Source organism: Borostomias antarcticus (genome assembly GCF_949987555.1).
Source record: "Borostomias antarcticus genome assembly, chromosome: 1".
Taxonomy (NCBI): Eukaryota; Metazoa; Chordata; class Actinopteri; order Stomiiformes; family Stomiidae; genus Borostomias; species Borostomias antarcticus.
The window spans coordinates 55,236,944-55,258,798 of NC_140234.1; the positions used below are offsets into that span (position 1 = coordinate 55,236,944).

The 21,855-nt window shown below is 42.7% G+C and overlaps 1 protein-coding gene across 1 annotated transcript in view; it reads right to left on the minus strand.

Moving 5' to 3' along the window:
• The window catches only part of pitpnm3 (PITPNM family member 3), a gene marked incomplete at both ends in the record, with an annotated part of 100,714 nt that extends 80,921 nt beyond the window's left edge, over positions 1-19,793 (minus strand). Inside the window, 2 exons of the mRNA XM_084436711.1 lie at positions 17,623-17,718; positions 19,676-19,793. Coding sequence (XP_084292837.1) covers positions 17,623-17,718; positions 19,676-19,793 — 214 coding nt within the window. The remainder of the gene's footprint in view (positions 1-17,622; positions 17,719-19,675) is intronic.
• Between the last annotated feature and the right edge of the window lie 2,062 nt (positions 19,794-21,855).

Consider the following 21,855-nt stretch of genomic DNA (forward strand, 5'->3'; position numbering starts at 1 on the left):
GTCTGTTTGTGTGTGTGTGTGTGTGTGTGTGTGTGTGTGTGTGTGTGTGTGTGTGTGTGTGTGTGTGTGTGTGTGTGTGTGTGTGTGTGTGTGTGTGTGTGTGTGTGCCACATAGACACTCCTCACCTGCTCTGGAATTAAAGTCTCTTGCTTTCGATTAAAATACTGCGCTCTTGAATTAAAATGTCTTGCTCTCAATTAAAAACTGTGCTCTTGAATTAAAAGGCTTATTATGATATGATAATAACTCAAAAATGAAATTATGATAGGATAATAACTCCATAAACTTTGCACCAGGTCACTGAAGTTTATACAGAATGACAGGAAGGGGAGATGCGTCAGTTGTGCCAAGGCTTCTTTTCTTCATTGCCAGACCATATAGATACATGGCAATGAATCATTCATCACAGCATGTGTGGATGTAGAATAACCATTCTGAGATGGATAGAAAGACATGGGATTGGTTAAGGGGAGACAGGCAAATCAGTAGGCGGAGCAAGAAGCACCGCTCCCTGTCTACACCAATCAAAATGCATGAGAGATCATTCGCTGGCAGAGCACCACATGCAGGTCTGTGTTTGAGCACCGGAGGAGATGGATACATGCAAGGTAACTGCTTCACAGGTGCAGAAGAAGTATATTAGTGTGCTCTCACACTTGCTCTCCATCCATGGATGGAGGTTGTAGATGGATCACAATGTAATTCTATATTATACAGAGGTCACAACAAAGTATTTACATATAAATCAGTTGAATAGTACCTTACCTTTCAAAAACGCTTCCAATGAACGCAACAGATGCTGATGGAAAGGCATTTGTAGAGGGCCCATGAGAACAATTCTGCAGTCCTATGCCAGAGTATTCCATCTGACAAGTGGCAGTCACTTAAGAATGCAAGGACTATTTTCAAGTGTTCAGAAACTCAGAAAGGGTTGACAATGGAGGATTGCGGTAGTGGCCTACAATCATGGGGAAACCACTTTGGTCAATGGCTCTACATATTTGTAAATAGCATCGGATTAAGAACACTTCACCTCATTATTCAAATTCATGCCATCTGATAACAAATTTGGATTGGAGGCACAAGTGAATACACAGTCTGACAGTTGAGCAGACATAACACTTGAGTAGGCCCACCTATACAGTAGCTGCCTGCCTGCCTATCCATCTGCCTGCCTATTCATCTGCCTGCCTGTCTGTCAATCTGTACCTGCCTGCCTGTTCATCTGCCTGTCTGTCTGTCAGTCTGTCTACCTGTCAGTCTACCTTCCTGCCTGTGTGTCTGTCTGTATGTCTTCCCGCCTGTCTGTCGGTCCCTAAGCATCTGCTCAGACAGCGCTTCTCTACATCCCTGCTTTCATCATCACAGAGGGCCGGAGGCCCGGGGGGTGCGAGGGCGACAGAGTGATGCGGGGAGCGTCAGAGGAAGGGAAGACAGATGAGCAGGTATAACACTTGAGTTGGCCCATCTACAGCAGGTGCTCTCATTCATAATGAAAAGCTAAATGTTATCACTCTGGACGTACTTATGGCCTGTGTGAAATGTAGAATGCTCTGTGAATGGGAGGTCGATGGGGCCGGGGGCTGCCAGCCTGCGGGGGAGGGGGGGGGGGGGGGGGGGGGGGGTGGATAAGGTTGTGTCTATTGCAGGTCTATTGCTGTCATCCATCTCCATAATTTTGAAAGGCAAGCACAGAGCCACCAGGCTTCAATTGGTTCCCAGCTGTATCAAAGGGCCCAAGGTGAAAGACGGGATGAGACATTGCTTTCAGAATGCTCGTCTCGTCCTGGGTATTTTTCCAACACTGGCTCTGGCAGCCAAGCAGAGGAAACATATTACCATAAGTGTCAGAATCCCTATCTACAGTATCTGAATCTAATTTAATGCTACACTGGCCAGCCTCTATCTACAGGACAAGCTGGTTTTCCATTTTGAATTATATGATTTGACACACTCCACTATACTGAACTATTCAAATCCAAGCTATCCTATCAAGGCTGGATAGCAGGAATGGAAAGATATGTCCAAATCTGTAACTTGTTCACGCTTCATGAAAAAGATCAACTTCCATCTCAAGTACAGTCTAGAAGGTTAGGCAACAAAACTCACATGCTTTAATGTGCCTTGGCTAGCTGCTCACTTCTGCATCATTTACGCTGTATCATTATGACACTGCACAACCTTGAAAGTGATATAGATAACATTTTTATGTACACAAATCCTGAAAAAAAAGAATACATGCACAGAGCTTTTAGATGGGGAAGTGGTTAGTGGCGGAGAAGCCTTTTTCTCTCTTTCCTTGTCTCGGCATTAGGGCCCAGTTCCATTTCATGGCGTGCTGTTACTTCCTGCACAGATTTCTTCCAGGAGCGCCTGTCCAGTGCAATTTGCTCCCAGTTGCTCAATGTGATGTGTATTTAATCAGACTGATCTTGATATTGTCCTGGTGTGTTTCTTCTGCCTGCCGGGGGATCACTTGTCTACCCTTCAGCTGAGAGGACAGGATCTGTTTGGGGAGACGTGTTGGAAATGGCCTGTCCATCGGAGTTGGACCATCGGAGCTGCATCATTGTGGTGGCGATGCTGAACATGTTTGCTTCCTACAAAAAGCGTGCACACGGACACACACACACACACACACACACACACCAAGTCTAACACAGAGTCGGTGTGTGAGTGATATCACACAAAGGTCCACAGACAGAACATCCATTCTTCTCTATGACAGTTTTCATTAGTATTCCTATTTTCTCACCCTGCAGAATCAGTGAACTTTGAAGAGCAGTTAGTTATGGGGGTCCTAGGACTATTAATGATGACCACATCAGTAATAAGGCATATGTCATCATTGTCTGAATAAAACTCCCATAACTTGCCATTTATCCAGCGGAATAAACACAATAAATAAAATCAATTTCGATGTAGCTTTTGCTCCGCTGCCTTTTTAACACAGCAGCTGTAGCAGCTATGATCACCACCGAATTTCAAAATATCAGTCAAACAAAGGACGGTGAAACAAAGCACATCACTAATGAGATTTTGGCTTTTTACTACTTTATCTAATCCATCCTGAGTGCCTGGATTTTTCTTTTTTCAAGTCTACATTCCCCTCCATGAGCACCGGTGGTTAGAGGGATACCAGCAGCGCTCACCATTCTTTTTTCAAAGGACATAATTTGTTCAATCTAGCCCTCAAAACAGCACTCTCCCGAGGACTCGGATGAGGACTTTGGGCTGTTATTCGTATCTCCTACGGAGATCTGGAGGAGCTGTCCCTGCCTCGCCAGCAGCCAGTGGCTGAGGAGGCTGCAGACATCAAATCATGCTCAACAGAAAGACTTTCTCGCCAGCCAGTGTAAACGCCAGCAGAGACGAGAGCTTCTCCTGTCGACGGGTCATCTGTTTACCATAGTGCAGATCGTATTCTTGACATCCCTGTGTTGTCGTGGGTGCACTTCGCCGCCCGCGGCCTTGCAGCGTGGGTGAAGGCATTAATCATAGTACAACAAATAAAACTCCAGAAGCTCGTCGTGACGGCTCGAGTGCTATGATGGTCAACTCCCCCTCACTCGCTCTCTCCCTCCACCCCTCTTCATTAGTCCCTCTAGTGCTCTCTTTTGTTTGTCTCTTCTCTGTTTCCCACTGCCCCTCTCTCAATTAAATCTGTTATTTCTATATGCTGACATTTAAACTAATACTACCTCCTGAACAATACAGTAGATGATTATGCAGGAATGATTTCCAAATATTCTAAACAATAAGCCTATAACTAGAGCAGTTGGAAGCCAATTGTGTCTGTCTTTAGTTGACCTGGTTTCTTTAAGCGAGTATCCTTGTGTTGATGTAACCCATGAGATCTTCTCTGTTGTAGGTCTTCACAGGATGTGACATGACGTGGCCTTTCTCCATGAGATCACTGGTTTCCTAGCAGTCCCATGAGGAACCAGAATCCCATCAGTCTCTCCTGATATTGACTGATCTCTCCCGAGTTTCCAAACAGTTTCTTTTAGATAGGGATGCTTCAATTTAGCTTGAAAGCTTTACCAAAGGTTTTTTTTCATATCGTACCTCTCAGTGATACTTCAAAACAAAGCGAAGAGCACAACGCTACTCCAATATTAAGCATCAATCAAAGACGGCAGGATGAGACGCAATTGGGTCTCGGGAAGCCTACAAAGCAGAGGCCAATCAAACGGGAGATAATGACAGGCAGACATGAAAGCCCAGAAAAACAGCTGGCTGGCACTTTCCCCAATTAATTTGCACGGTCACATCTGGACATTAATCTAAGCCTCTTGTTGCGTGAAGGGACAGAATCGATCATTGTGTATGAATGAGAGATTTTCATGAGAGTATCTCATGAAAGATTGATGTAGAGCCATGCAGGTAGGAGATTATACACAACAGTCTTGCTAGGTCATTCCTCAAACGCAGTACTCATTCTTTTGGCAGAAGAAGGGGCAGAAAGCGGTGCGACCATTTGAATAATACAGTGTGAGCGTGTCACTTTGTTTGGGGGCTTTGTTCAAAACCCATTATACCACCCATGGAGACAATCACAGTGTTGCGGCTGCAATATTGTACACAACATAGGAGAGAGACAAACAAAATACAATATTGGTTCATTTCTACAATTCACAGGAACTAATGCAAACACTGCCCCCCCCCCCCCCCCCCCAACCCTCCTCAGATAACGCAGTGGTTATTAGTTGTAGTTACCATATAGTTACCCCCCAATCCCTATTTAATGTACAATTTGTTACCTGGAAACAGAGGTTGTAGTTTCTATGTAATAATGTGGAAACTGAGCTGGAAAATGCAACTTGACCTGTTTCTATGTAATTATATGGTTATTATCCTTCCTAAAATCCAAACGAAGATCACAATTTATTACCTGGAAAAAGAGATGGTAGTTTCTATGTAATAACATGGAACCTGAGCTGGAAAATGCAACTTTACCTGTTTCTATGTAATTATATGGTTATACAGTATATTTCTGAAAATCCCAACCACCAGAAGTTCTTTGTTCACCCAATAACAGGTGCTCAATTCCAGCTCGAGAGAGAGAGAGATAGAGAGAGAGAGAGAGAGAGAGAGAGAGAGAGAGAGAGAGAGAGAGAGAGAGAGCGCTTGGAGATCCTTCAAACAAGACATCTACTACTACAGAGGCAACCTTACAGTGAAGACGCTCAAGCAGAACCTTGACTTCATTCAGTGGAATTATTGGTTGGGACAAAACAACCGCAAGGGTGTCCTTGGTCGCTTCTTTAAACATATTAGAGCCAAATATTACGTCTAACCATGGGTGTGTATAGAGTGACCAGAAGCATCACTGATTTATTTTATTTGTACATTTTTTTTTTTTTTAAAGTTTTTATTTTATTTTGTGTTACTATTGAAGTTCAAATAACTTTGTAATGTGTATTATTGGTTTGTAAATAGCTTGACATGCCTTCACCAATAATCCATAGACGCCGGAATAGTTAGCTACTTCTGTGTTGTTTAAGCACAACGTTGCGCATGCGCACTTTGACTGAATGCTGCGTCCCGGGGGCGCGAGTTTTCTCTTTTTATCTTTCTGAATAGACTGTTTGGACGATTCAGCTTACTTTTAGTAAATCTAATTGGAGAAATATCACCAGACATGTTGGTAAAGGTCCAAATATCGCGATGTATTGCTTTAAAGTGTATATTGCAGGTTAGAGACCCCAGTGAGTCAATGTGTAGGAAAGTGATGTAGTAACTCGATTTTCTTTTTTTTTTTAAATATATATAAATAAATATATACACTAGTGACTTTTTTGATCGTTTTTGTTACTTCCGCATTTTAAAAATCGCTAAACCGGAAGTGACGTCGACGGGGGGAGTCCGCTAATTTCAAATACATTAGAGAGACGAGACATGGCTAGTTTTGACAATGAAGAGGAGGTAAATGTTTATGCAGGAACATATGACGGACCACAACCTTATAGTTTTGAGCGAGCCAGAAGGCAAAGAGAGCAGGAGCCTAGGGTTAGAAGGAGGATTGATGGTCAGAGGAGAGAAATTGAGCTGTGGTGTACGGAGAACCAGTGGAGAACTGGGCAGGTGTCTTGGTGAGTGACCGGTGTAAGGTAGCTAGCTAGTGTTCACATTTTAACAATCAAACATAGAGGCCACTAATAACATTGTCCATTTATATTAACAATGGAAGCAAATAATATGGTGGACCGCAGGTTAGAGCACTCCGAGTGCTGTAACACAAATGATCGGTTCCCTGATCAGGTAGGCTACATAATGTGCCTATGGTTGAAACTCGGTAGCCTAAAATGTGCAGACCTCGCAACAATGCGCACAGCGTACGACGTGTCTATGGTTGAAACTGGGTAGCCTATATGTGCAGACCTGGCAACAATGCGCACAGTGCACGCTAGATATTCGTATATAGTTCACATGAATTTCCCTCGGGGATCAATAAAATCTACGGATATATTGAGCAAGTTGGAATACACAATCTTTATGCTAGGCTACTCTGTAAAGTGAGAGTAGTTTCTTCTAATTTATCATACGCATAGCAATGTTATCTTACGATAAATTATTTCCATTGGCTTACCTGGAAGAGCGCATAGATGTGGAGAAAGTCTTAGTGAGACTAGCCTGCCTGTCATTTTGTACCTACCACTCAGCAGACATCACAGGAGCAAAGTGTAACATAAAGTCAAATGTATTTCTATAGCACCTTTCACAGGCCAGGGTCACAAAGTGCTTTACAATGTAATAAAAGCAATAATAAAATACAAAAATAAACTGATTATAGAGCTACAGAACAACATGAAGCTAGGTAAAAGCCTGTCTGAACAGGTGAGTCTTTAGCTTAGATTTTCAGAACTGCAGAATGACTATCCACAACAATAAACTGAGAGCACTTAGTATAATATATAGCATGAATGTGTTACTTGTAAACTATTACCTATGCATTCTAAGCACTGTTTATTTTTGAAGAGATTGTACTATAAACACTTGTTTTGTCACAGAGTGCACACCAAACTAAACAGCAAGGGGAGTCGATACTTAACCATAAATGAAATTAATGCGCAACCATCAGTCTACAACATCATGTAACTCCACGCGTTGACAGGAGCCTGCACGCCATTCTGCATTAGTCAGGTGTTTCAGCAGGGGGGTGTCCAGTTTCCTGATACACGCTTTGTTTGATACAGAAGTTGCTTGTGTGGGAAGTGCCAGGCCATGCCCTCAGCTGTGGAGAGCATGTGCTGCAGGGAGGTCGATTCCTTCTGGACTCTGGTGAACAATCTGGCCCCCAGACGCGAAGACACAACGTGCCTTACACAGCACCCAGGCTTTGAGGCATGCTGTCTGAACCCCTTTGTGCTCCAGATGGCCTACTTAAATTTCAGACAGGAGCATGGCCCTCTCCAGGCCACCAGACATGAGTAAGTATAGGGCAGAAATAAGCTAGGCTATGAGTTTGTTTTTTTTATTGTCAGATTTTAGAATGTGTCCCTATCCCATTCCTCAGGCAATACCGCTACACAGCCTACAGGCAGGCTACTGACTAACTACTCTGCTATACCGCCAAACTACGACTGCGCAGTTCGCTGTGACAGCCTGCAGGGTCAGAGGACTCCCCCACGACACGTCATCTCTGAAATATGAAAAAATACAGTTTTTGGCACGTGCCTTAGAAAACCACAGTTTTCACCATGTTTTTGCCGTTTTTATATGTAAAGATGGATTTTTACATTTATTTTTTGGTTATAGTTGGCCTAATCATAAGCTCAGAAATGTTAATTCATAAAGAAATTCTTAAAAAATTCAACCTGCAATATACACTTTAAGGAAGTAACCATATAATTACATAGAAACAAGTTAAGTTGTATTTTCCAGCTCAGATTGCATGTTATTACATGGAAATTATCATCTCTGTTTCCAGGTAATAAGCCATTAATTAGTTGGGATTTTAAGAAGGATATAACCAAATAATTACATAGAAACAAGCAAAGTAGCATTTTCCAGCTCAAATTCCATGTTATTACATAGAAATTACCATCTCTGTTTCCAGGTAACAAGCCATGAGCTTAGTTGGGATTTGCTGAAAAATATAACCATATAATTAAATAGAAATAGGTAAAATTGCATTTTCCAGCTCTGATTCCACATTATTACATACTTTTAGTTTATTTTATTTAGTTCTTTCCAGGAAATTCATATTTACAGTCAGTGCATAAAAGTGCAGTAAAGACAACAAGTGAAATAGAAACATCAGTTACATGACATGACGTGACATAACATTACATTACATTACACACTACAGGACATACAGACATACCGTCGGCTGGACCATAGACAGATGGTATTCATGTGTTTAGGGCACGAATAGCAGCAGGAATGAAGCTTTTGCTGAACTTAGCTTTTTTCCAAAGAGGAAGCCTGTACCTGCGGCAGGAGGGGAGGAGAATGAAATACTGATGGAATGGGTGGTAAGGGTCCTGTGATTCTGAGTGCTTTACAGGTCATAGCTGAGGTGACACTGTCGGATAGGTTAGGGGTAGTTAAGGCAATAATTCTGCTTGCCAGATGGGTTATTTATTTAATTGTGCATGGGGAAGAAGCAAATGGCACCATACACAGCACCGGTTCAACAATACTACGGTACAGAAGGAGGAGGAGGTGGGATTGAACACACAGATGTCTGAGTTTACGTATGGCCGTGAGTCTCTGTTGGCAGCGTTTGTAAGTGTCCGTGGTGTGTTGGTTGAAGCTGAGGTTATTGTCCAGTGTGATGCCAAGGTATTTGTAAGACTCCACCTCCTCCACCTTTTCCCTGTTGATGAAAAGACTGGGGCAGGGGACCAGGGGCTTCATTTATCGTGTACAGTATATATATATTTATATATACACAATATTTCCCATCGAGTTTTGGCATGATACATCACATTATTTGCGGAGAAAAGCAAGTACAAAAATCAGGTGTAAATGAAAAAGGGTGTATCCACAATGATAAATGAGGCCCCAGGGCTTTGGGGGGGCTGAAAATCAGTTCTTTGGTTTTGGCGATGTCAAGGTGTAGATAGTTATTGTCGCACCATGTGCTAAAATGGGAAATTGAATGTTGGTAGGCAGTGAAGGAGTCGTTCAGTAGTGCAAGAATGACCGTATCATCTGCATATTTGAAGTACAGTGTGGTGGATGATGGACTCTGACAGTCGTTTGTAAAGAGTGTAGAGGAATGGGCTGAGTATACAACCCTTTGGAGCACCGATACGACAGATCTGAGGGTTCTTTCCAGCAGCCAATTTGTGTATTTTCCAGGATATCATGCATTTCACATACTTTCTCAAAACATTCTGTAGGCCTATAGAAGCTGCGTGTTCGAACGGATGTTGCGGGACAGCCAAGCACATATTAGAACATCTGTGCCAAGTCCCGGCATATCCAAGGCCTTGTGCGTCATGGCCTACTATAATCCAGATATCAGTGCCTGTATCAAGGTCTTGTAAATATATGGGGTCTATGGATGGGTTTCATGTGATTCTACAAAGCGTAATTATAGCTACACACATGACGATTCGGCAAATGAATAATCTAACTTGCTCCCTTGTGTTCTTCAACTTGGAGACGCATCACTTCCATGCACTGTTTTGCGCACAGCCAATTCTACCAAAGCGTCATGTGAGCATTGGGATGACATGTGTTTTTAGGCCCACATTCCTCGCATGCCTGCTATATGACAATAATATGGCAATATAAGGATATATGATGATGTACAATATAGCCTAATGTAGCCTACAGTTGCCTCAAGTAGGACATTTCCATTCACCGTTGCTCAACATCATTGTAATTGCGTCTTGCCTCAGTGGTCATTCGGGTTTACATAAAAGCCTAATCAAATATAGGCTATAAATACATAAATACATTAACGAATGAATAGTTGGATAATTAAACATACGAATAATTAACTAAATAAATGATTAAATGAATAAATATACTTCAACGCCGAATGCAACATTTGTTTGGTGCGGTATAGGCCTTATTATAGTTGTAGGCCATCGACATACGGAATCATTACTATGATAAACCTATAGGCTCGTGTCGTGTTGTGTTATCAACGTAATGTGGCTTTTATTCATAGGCTACTGCCCTTGATGCTTCACGGAATAGCCTATAAATGAATAGGCCTACAACATAACATTATATTATGACACAAATGAGTCAATTCACAGACACATCAAAAGCAATGCAGACATTAGTTAGTGATAAGGCTACGGTGGTGATTGATTCCGTTTAAACTGTGTGACACATTGGAGGGTTTCTTGCAGCGAGCGATGTATTTATTATTCAATATGTCATGCGTTTCGCAGACTTTCCCGAGTTTCATCCCTCTGCCATCGGAGTCGCGTCTTCCCCTTTCTCCAGAAACGTGCTTATCGTAGTTACGGGAGGGTCGGAGTGTGCGTAGAGTTACGCACACCTTCCGCCAACTTATCGTTAAGCTCGTTTTTTATAAATACCGAAAGTTGTAGTAGAAAGTTGCTCAGCACAGGTTATGCACGCTTTTGTACTTACGCAACGTTTATAAATGAGGCCCCTGGAGAGAACTATCCTGGAAGGACTTGAGCAGTTTATTCTGACCTCTGACAACCAGTTTGGCTTCAAACCAAAACATGGCACTGATATGTGTATTTTAGCTTTAAATGAGATTTTAGATTTATACAATGGGCAAAACTCCACAATCTTTATGTGTTTTATTGATGCCTCAAAAGCCTTTGACCGCATTAATCATGTCAAACTGTTTGATAAACTTCATCAGAGAGGGGTCCCCAAGTCACTAGTGAGAATCTTAGCTTTCTGGTATTCTAACCAGCAAATGCGTGTCAAATGGGGCAACTCTCTGTCTGCTCCATTCAATGTGAGCAATGGGGTCAAGCAAGGCAGCATCTTGTCCCCTTCTCTATTTAAGGCGAGACACGGCAGGTGACAACATCTTTTTTCAATGCCCTGGTAAAATTTGAGATTTTGTGCGATTTTGCTTCCATAACATGTCTTCTTTCAGACTAGTGGAAATAAAACATAAAAAATACGCATTTAGACGTTTATTTTACTTCATTTAGTCTGTCTGCATCTGTAGATTCTTCCTAAATTCACCAAAAGTTAGCATTCTAACGCAACATGTCATACCGCGACCGTTGTCTGCACCATAGCAATCCATATATCTTTGGAAAGGTCTCTCTATCGAGCGTAATGTTATCACAACCAAACTTGATAATGTCCTTTGTATCAGCAACCAATCGTGGAAATAGAAAGAGGGATTTAATGCTAAGCATGAAATCTCATTGGCTGGTATTGATTTCTGAGAACGTGATTGGTTCAGATGTGTCACGTGACGTGCTATGACACTTTCTGATAGCTTTCAGCGGGATCTTTATAAATCTCATGATGCCGACGCCAATTAGTTTAAAACGCTCTCAGAAAAGACGACAACAGTTGTCACTTGCAAGGTGTAATCGGAAAAAGGGAATGGAAGAGAAGGGAAAGCAATCTAATAAAGCAGACGGTGAAATTACTTCACAAAGTGCAAGCTGTCAGCCGGACAACAGGAGAGAGATAGCGGGAGTGACAAACGCGCCACACAACAGTGGCCAATAGTTCATGTTGCGCGTTTGAATTAACTGATTGCCAGGTTGATTTGTCCCAATTGTGCAGGGACAGGGCTGTAAATAAACATTGATCCACAGAATCGTGGGTTCTGTAGCAGTTTGCTTCTAGAGTGCAGTTTGTGTGGAAGAGATTGCTACCGCAAAAGTGTGTATATATCTCTGCGCCTTGAAAATGCAACCAGGAACGATGTCGCATTTGATGTCAATGTGCGGATGGTGCTCTTAGCACACGAGTTAGGATTGGGATATGCAGCTCTCAACAAGATCAGCAAGGTGTTGGGGATTCCCGGGCTTCATCTTAAAACCTATCAGAGGCATGACAAGAAAGTGACAGGTAGGCTATGGAAACAGGACTAAGAAAGATGTCTCACTTTCTCTCTCAAGGATTTGTATAGCACATTTCATACATAGCCTACTGTAATGGCAACACAATGCACTTTATAGAGAGAAGGGAAGGGGTGTCTGCATACTAATCATACCCCTAATAGGGGAACTGTAAAAAAAAAAAAAAAGTTCTAGCTTTCTCTCTCTGTCTCTCGCTGTAACATTTGGCTTTCCCCGCAGTGTAGGCTATTTGGATATATTATGGCAAGGCTCCACTGCTGCGTGTTGTAGGCTATAATATTTATATTAGTATTTTGTGTCTTGTGGTCAGTTTTACTTTGTATCAATAAAACACAACCAGATGAAGAGTTAGTGATACACTTCATCTTAAAATTTATGAGACAAATATGACATGACAAGAGTGTGACGGGTAGTCTATGGAAACAGGGTTAGATAGACCTCTCTCTCTCTCTGTCTGTCTGTCTCTGTGTCTCTCAAATCAAACTTGATTTATATAGCACATTTCATACATAATGTACATAATGGCAACACAATGCACCTTAGAGAGAGAAGGGAGAGGGTAGGCTATGTACTGTATATACTTAGCCTACATCAGTATCTTGTTGTCATTTTTTAATTGCATGCAGCTAACTGCCAACAAATGCAAAACATTGCAAAATTATTACAGGGGAGCAATTCTTAATAACCAGTGTTCACTAGACAACATGAAGGCAGCAATATGGGCTGGTCTCCTCCACTCTATGTCCACTGACGACAACCCCATGCACACCCGGTGCTGTCCTTCCTGGTGTTGGTATAGGAGAGCAGAGGACAATGGGGAAACACCTGAAAGCCATAAACACCATGCTCGAAACTTGCTGACACAAGAGGTGGGGCAGAAACTCATCCCAGTATACCACCGCATGTCAAGTGACAGCCTGCTGCAGCGAATGCAGCATGGAGGCACTCAAAATGCAAACGAGTGCCTCAACTCCGTTTTATGGGCGCGCTGTCCAAAGACTGTCTTTGTGGGGAAAAACAGGGTTGAGGCAGCAGCAAGTATGGCCATCGCCACTTTTAATGAAGGTGCCTGCTGAATGTTATGGAGAGGCTGTGGCTACAGAGCACAGTGATTACTGTGAATGCAACTGATAGAGTTAGAATCGCAAAAGCTGAGGCCATCACGGCCAGTGTGAAACGTAGGCGCAAGAGCATGAGCACAGCTAAGAAACTGAAAAGGCATCAGCAGGAAATGGATGAGGGGCCTACATATGGAGCAGGCATGGAAAACTAGGCTGTAGAAAGACATAGTCAACTAGGCTGTGTTATAGAGGTAGACATACATGTGTGTGCGCGTGGGTGTGTGAGAGAGAGAGAGAGAGAGACAGGTTCTATTCAGTTCATACATGCTGTTATTGTCATCAGTTTTTATGTTTAAGATATATATATATATATTGTCGTTTCTAATGATTTGATTAGATATTGTTTCTGTAAATAGTGGTTTCCAACAAAATGTATGGAATTTTACAATCAATCAATCAATCAATCAATCAAAGCTTTATTTGTATAGCGCATTTCATACCCAGAGGCAACACAATGCACTTTACTGAGAACAAGGGAGGTGGGCATACGACCCACTCTCTACATATTCCAGAGGTAATACATATTTCAAAAGCCTGTTTTCTCAAAATGAGTTTTTTCTCATACTCTGAGATCGAAATCTCCACTTCAGTAGCACTTACATACACCAAACTTTCCAGTTGTACTCCTATCTATGTTCTGAAGGCTTTTACAGAGGGGTTTGTTCATATGTCATTAAAAGCCTGAATTATATAACATGGCGAAAATAGATTTTTTTATGGCTGTAGAACTATTTTCTGCTTTATGGAGTGATAAAAAGATATATCAAAAATCCCCTCTCTAAAAGCCTTTGACTAATATGTCAACAAAATGAAACAATAATTTAAAATCTGGCTTTATCAAAACTTCAGATTTCTGTTCTGGAAAGTTATGCAAATTAGCGCATATTTGATAAGATAATGCCTCATTTGCATATTTACACAACATTTCATAAAACTTGTAATACAAAAAAACATTGTCTTATCATAAGTAATCAACTGGGTAATCATCATGGTGATACCTATTAAATCATTTTTTTGCCTATTCACCTGGGGTGTCTCGCCTTAATGTATACATGGATGATTTATCTGTACGGTTGAATGGCTGTGGAACAGGTTGCTGGGTGGGGAACTCGGTAGTGAACCACCTTATGTATGCTGATGATGTGGTGGTCTTTAGTCCTTATAGTGCTGGGCTCCAACAGCTACTGAGGGTCTGTTCACAATATGGCTCTGAGTTTGATATTAAATACACTGCCAGCAAAAGTAATATCATGATCGTAGTAGGGAGGATAAAAAGCAATTGTTTCCTGACTTCTTACTGTCTGGCTCTGTCCTAAAAGTGTGTGATGAGATAAAATATCTGGGGCATTACATATCAAGTGATCTATCTGATGATAAGGATATTAGCAGACAATGTCGAATGCTGTATGCATTTCGTAAATTCAGTATGTGCTCAGTAGCTGTGAAGACCACACTGTTTAGATCTTATTGCACTCCTATGTACACTGCCCATGCGGAAACTAACAGTGGCCTATAATGACTGCATGAGGCTACTGCTGAAGGTACCGCGCAGTAGCAGCCAAATGTTTGTCAGTGTCTGTGTACCCTCCTGTGCTGCTGTGTTACGGAACCGAATGTACAGATGTATGTGTTAGACTGTCTGATTCAAAAAAAAATATTATTGTAGCCCTAACTCTTGGTTAGGGCTCTAAAAGAACTCTTGGTTCTTTTAAAACAAGCCTGAAGACTTTTCTTTTTGCCACTGCTTTCTAAGAGGAACTATGTTTATCAGTATACTGCACTGTAACTTTTATTCCTGTATTCTATTTGTCCTGCTTTTTGTTTAAATGTCTATAATGACTTGCTTTTTGTTTTAATGCTTTTAATTTGTCCTGCCTTTTGTTTTAAATGTCTTTAATGTCTTGCTTTTTGTTTTAATGCTTTTAATGTCTCATGTAAAGCACCTTGAATTGCCCTGTGGCTGAAATGTGCTATATAAATAAACTTGCCTTGCCTTGCCTTGCCTAACTAACCCTGCACTGAGTGCGGTCAGGTTCGCATCCAGACTGTGGAACCATTGCCGTTTTAGCCTATATGTGCATATTGATTGATTAATGTATGTCTGTTGTTATGTATGTTTTTGTTGTTGTTGTTTTTTTATATGGACCTCCAAGCTGTCTTTAATAACGTTTCTACTACTACTCTACATTCTGAACTTGGTAGAGCTGTTTTCCATGATGCTCCTTATACCTGGAATACTTTACAACAGTCGCAGAGTTTAAATCCATGGCTCTTGACATTTGTACTTCAACCTGTAACTTGTTTTTAATTATCATTATTATTATTACTATTATTATTATTAATATTGTATATTGTATTTGTTCTGTTGTTATTTGTGTATTTGTGTGAATTCGTTAACACTGTAAATGAGGGAAACCTAAGTGCTTTACGAGTATAAATAAAGGTTTTGTCTCTGATGAGGAACCTCTGCTCAATCCCATGACTACCTCTAGCAGATGCCTGGGGTCATAAATGGGATAGCCTCAGGTTAAAGGTGAAATAACTGCAAAAGGGGGAAAAACAGCAGGGTGTTGTGTGGCTAACCACTGATTTAATTCCTTCCAACAGTTATACATGAAATATATTGCAGCGGAAGGGCCATGTGCAGGCAACCCAGGCATGTTCCTTGGGGTCACCATTCCAGATAAGGCCTTTCACACTCACACTCTCACTCCTCCGAGTGAGTTCACTAAGAGGGTTGATTATCCTTTTCCCTTTGTTGTAGGGGGCCTGTGTAAACAGAGAGAGAACCAGGACTGGTCAACCAACGTCCTGTGACCACATCAAAGGACTCACCAGGAACAGGCCAAACTTTACAACCGGCACTCTCTCTCTCTCTCCCTCTCTCTCATCACCCTCAGCACCCAATATTCTCTGGAGAACATTCCAGAACATACATGCATAATAAAACTGCCATTCCATCCATGAAACTGAGTCTTTCTCCCAGTGTTTATTCTACAATGTGGGACATATCAGTGAATAAACGGGGTTTGGGGAGCGAATGGGCTCAGAGGAGTATTGTGAATCCAACATGTGGGTGTGATTAAAGATGCAATTGTTTGGACTCTATGGGTTCTGGCCAATGTACTGAATGTGATAATGTAATTTGTACTAATGTCCTCCCAATGTGTTGGTAATGAGATCAGATTAAAACATATGAAAAATGCTAAAATGCTATCAGAATAACCATCCTTTGTCCCATTGTCCCTGCAAGAATTATTTGGATGAACCACTCACATGCGTTGTCCTTAAGTCCTTCCGCTCGTATGTTTTCTCAATAAACCAGACTTGACCTCTTTGAGCGAACCTTGGCAAATCTTTTTACTTTCGATCAGATTTAATTCCATTACAGGTTGCTTTGTGTTGGTGAGTTTAGATCTTAGGACAGGCTGCAATCGCCTCTCATTTATTTCCTTCCTGCTTTGTTTCCATCCTGCCACATTTGTGTTCCCATATATTATTGAATTGTGTTTTCATATTATCTTGATAACTGATTAGTATACTTCAATAAATATTCAATGCTTTGATCACGTCGTTGTAGTGTCATCAACAGATCTCTAGGTCACACAATTGAGTCAAAGACTTCCTTTCAGACTGAAACTGATATTACATTAGACTATTGATAGGCTATCTGTTTCCCTGTCATAAGGGTGGTGCCCCATACGTGTTGATTTAGTGTAGTTAAATCCATTTTCCTTCATAGTTGTGATAGCCGCAGTATAATCATAAATTCTACCAAGTGATAGTCATATTTCCATAAAGCTATAAGCTCCTAAACTGCTACAATGTCTAGCCAAAGCATAGGGCTACAAATACAGTATTGTAACTTCCATGAGGCTGTGAGCAGGGAGGAAGTGTACTTATTTAGAGATGCTTTACTAGACAGGAAGGCAATTAGGTTTGCATTAGGTTTAAAAGTATGAGTGTAGAAGAGCCATGTGAAACACCTGCACTCAGTTGCACGGAGGGAAAGGGCTCCATTCCAGTTGTGATCTCACTAAGAGTCCTGCTGTGTTTTACCTGCTGTGATGGACAACAACACATCTGCCACGACCTGTAGGGGACCCTTAAGCCCCCTCTGCAATCATATGTGCCTGGCTCTTATACTACAGAGAGTCTACAACATCCATCTTCCGATTTGGGAGCGTAGCATTAGCAATCAACCTCCTTTCATCGCCTGGACAGAGATTTCTCTCGACTCAATCGCATCAGCAATCATGGAACCATGTGAAACGCCCCCCCAGACTACATCACAAACTCCAGTGCCTTTCAGTCAGTACAGTCGGCTTTCATTCCACGTTCAAATGTTCCAAAAAGTAATTAAATTTGCATTCAACATTCAGGAGTCTGGATGTCCACCAGCATAGCAGGCCTCCCCAGCTCATCTGACCATATTTAGTGTGCTCTGCTCAATAGATCAGAGATGACAGGAGGATGGGGGAGAAAATTTGATACTAACCTCGGGCATCGAAGAACTCCTCATCTGAGCTGTCCACCGATTCCTGTGCGCTGTTCTGCATCCACCAGTGGGAGGCGCTGTGCTTGCGTAAGGGAGCTGTGGATTAGAGGGGAAATCTATAATAATTATAATGCAAGTCCCACCATCAATGATTAGAATTCAAGGAAAGATGAATTAGGTGGATTTATGTCTTCTCTCATTTTCAATGGCATTGTCCAGCTCTGACATCCCTGTTCTCTCCCTTAAACACAGTATCACAGAAAATGCACCAGTCAACCAAACTTTCCAAGCTCAGTGATTTGCATCTTTTGACCCTTTCCACATTGGCAACGACAACAACACAGATACTTTTTTTTTGTTTTATTTAGTCTTGCAAGCCGTCAACACTTCAATGAACAGTATTCTTGTCCAGTGGCCACCCACCCAGCAAGTACCTCAAACCTGCACTCATCAAGACCTATTAGGGGCCAGGCAGCGTAGCTGGCGGCATGACATTTCACGCGACAAGATGACAACACGGCCACTTGCAATGCTTGCAAAAAACGTATATCATCAAAGAGGGGAAATACTACAAATATGCAAAAACATTTGGCCACACAGCATGCGATAACTTTGCAGGAATGTCCCGTTTTTGATGCGCTCCAGGGTGACGACAGCAGCGCAGCTAACAGATTATGTCAGAAAATGTGCACTTCTCCATTGTACACTCTGACCCATGCGTAAGTAGCCTACATTTCAGCCTACATTTCATGACAACCTGCCACTCCGATGGCAGAAGGATGAAACTCGAAAAGCTGTGAAATTGATAGGCCCTATACCTTGTGTAAAATAAATTGACATTACCTCTCCCTTATAGACCTACCTCTCAATTATATATTGTTAGCTAGCTCCTAACATGGAATCTTGAGATCAGCACTTGCAGAAGGAAGGATTACTCGGGACAAAGGAGACCACATTTAACTTCCTTTAGTGAAGTATGGCAAAGCATTTGTACAGACTGCAGACTGCTCTAACCCCGATGCAGACTAATTTTGCGGGTCCACACCAGAGCCAGCGAGCGATCACTACAACGACATGTACAATACTGCAAGTAAGAACTAACTGCTAAAGTACAACAACACTGCCGCAACTAATTATTATAAATGTCTTAACAGGACTGGCATAGCAAATAACATAAGAACAATAATACATGGGGTTGAACAATAATAGTAGCCTACCAGTACTACAATATATATAATATATTATTTAGCTCCCTGAATATAATGCGACTTGAATATGAGGGGACGCGTGTTGTTTATGTCAGCAATTCTAATGCAGAAGCGGAGACAGCTTGTTTTGAGAAGTTTGACTGCTGTACTATTGAATAAATATTAGGGCGTGTGAATGTTTTAATACACCAACATCTGTCCATGTCCCATATTGTCACTCTTTTGATTGGCATTATATCATTTAGGCTATCATGAGATAAATGTAGGCCTACTATTTTAAACCCCACTCTCCTCACCTCTAATGTGCATGATTTAAGATAATAGGCCTACAACGGAGATGTCTGTTTTTGCAAAAGAACCCCTCAGTCATGTTGTACTCGACTGGATCTGTAATCGGATCTGTAATTATTGAACAATATTTAGGAATTTGTTCATGTGTGTGTGTCAATGATCACAAGAAATTAGAACAAACTGCAGGGTTTAATTAGGAATAGGCTACAAAACCGTGCCACCAACACACATAGGCTTACAGGTCTATGTTGGCTCATAATGAGCAAACAGGATAGGCCTAGCCTAACCAAAGGATTTACACAATACTTGCATATTATGACATTCTCATAAACAATAAGGTAAACCGGAAAATTGGTTTAAACTGATGCAGTCCTATTTCGTGGAGCTCCTCCCCACAGGGCTAGCTCCTATTCCAACGAGGTACGGTGCACCACTGTATAAGCGGGCTTCGCCTGCACAGCTGCTCCTCTGTTCCTTGCCTGCTCCTTTGAAATTCTCAGCTCGCGAATACAACTGAGAAGAGAAGAACCAAAGATGACTATGCATTGACTCACCATGAAGCCGGTGGCATGCTTCAGGATCCCCGGACAGCACTGCCCAGTCTACTGTAAAGATTCTGTGGTTGCAGCGCCCCCTATAGCGATGTGGGATATCCACTCTGCTCCGCTGCATGGGGCCGCTGCATGATGCTGTCTGCTGACTGCCAGACCCGCGTTCAACATGAGCCTCTGTAGAGGCTTCACCAGTGCCTGCCGCCGCCACTGGGGAACCAAGATCCTGTACCCGCAGAGGGCAGCTCAGACAGGGTTGATGATGTTGGTAGTCCACTTCAGCAGCCTGCGCCGAAGCTGTCCCTCCCTCTGTCTGTTGATGAGGCAGGAAAATGAGTTGACTCACCCTCAGAAGCCCAGGATGCTAGTGGCTCGTCGTCCAGTGATCCCAGACCCGGGTTTTTCGAAGCTACTGGAAGAAGCTGTACATCATCTCGTTGTTCCCCTCCCAGAGGTTGTAGCTGCGACGGGGCTGCCTCTAGGTTGTCGCTAACCGGTCTGCGTGAAGAGAACAAGAATGTACTCTTCGACCCTCCGGTAAGTGAATCTGATTGTTTGGTGCGGCTGTTACATATCTAAATAGCATATAACATGCCCTAACAACCGATGACGTGGGTTCGGCTCAAGCCGCGGAAGCCTGCGGAAACAGCAGACATGACGAACGCAGGTCTCGCAGGTAATGTACAAACTTGTCCGATTAGTGAGTACAACAGGACCGGGCCGGCCAAAAGGGCTCGGAAAACTCTGTTGAGCTCGGCTCGAGCCACAATGTCTTGCTAAAATAGCAGACGTGATGACTGCAGAGCTCAGCGAGACTGTAGGCTACTGACCCAGCCGTTAGTGAGTACGACAGGACCGTTCCTATCTGAGCGCCGGCCCCATTGGAAAACTGTGAAACTGGCTTGAGCGCGGAGTCTTGCCTGCTAAAATAGCAGACATGACGATCGCAGAGCTCATCAGTACGGCACTAACTGGGCCGTTAGTGAGTACGACGGGACCAAGCCTATCTGGGCTCCGGTCCCATTGGAAAGCTGTGATGAGTCAGGCTCGAGCCGCTGAGTCTTCCCTGCGGAAACAGCAGACGTGACGACCGCAGGTCTCGCCAGTAATTTTCTCCTTGCCCAGCCAGTCAGTGTGTGCCGACCGGTGCAGCTGCCCACCTCCAGGCTCAATGACAGAAGCGACGCACATAGCCAGTGTGCCGAGATGCGTGACTATCTTGCCTTCCCCACACGCTCTTCTAAGTGTGGCGGTGGGGACGTTTCCATTTAGGAGACAACGAAAATAGTTATTTATTATTTTTGATTATACAGTCTGCATCTCGTGGGTGCCTAGTCAAGCTTCAAGCGACATAACCGTGTTGTAGCTCCTTTGCATGGAGGAGGGGTTTGGATGTTGTGTGTAAGATGGGTCCAGCTATTAGCTACTAGGGATGCACCGATTGTAAAATTCTGGGCCGATGCCGATGTTTAAAATAACAATCTGGCCGATGGCCAATGCCGATGGCCGATGCTGATGGCCGATGTTTATTTTATTTTTATTCCCCCTTTTGTGCCAGGGAAACAAAGAAATTAAGTGTTTGGTTCCAAAACACAGATTTTAATTTACTTTAATTTGAAAGCAAACTACACGTGCATTTGCGGCGTTACATCACAGAATATGTAGCTGAGTAGGCTACGTTTTGCGACAAAAAAAGCCGTAATTGTTGCGACATAACATCGTCCACTACCATTGGTGAATGTCATTTTATTTACCGATGGGCCGATGGCAGTCAACAAGGCCAACATTGGCCGATGCCGATGTTCGGCCGATGCATCGGTGCATCCCTATTAGCTACTGTACTAAACTAAGCAGAGTTTCTCCGCTGTCCGATGGCAGTCAGGGCCAAGTTGAATTACGGCATATTCCTCGATCTGGTGCCACAATCTCCGGCACAGCCTTTTTCAAACCGCTTAACAATCTGGTAGGAGATGTGCCTCCTGGACAGTTGGTTACAGCGTTTTCAGATAGAGGGGTATTCCATTCAGTTTCGCTGCCCCCTCCGCCCTTCACAGGCGTTGTGGAGACGGTGATACCGCATCCTGATCAAGCCGCAGCTCTGTCAGCAGAGATTGCAGAGCTTTTATCGAAGGGAGCAGTAACTGCTGGAGCAGAGGAACGAGGGGTATTATTCCCGCTACTTC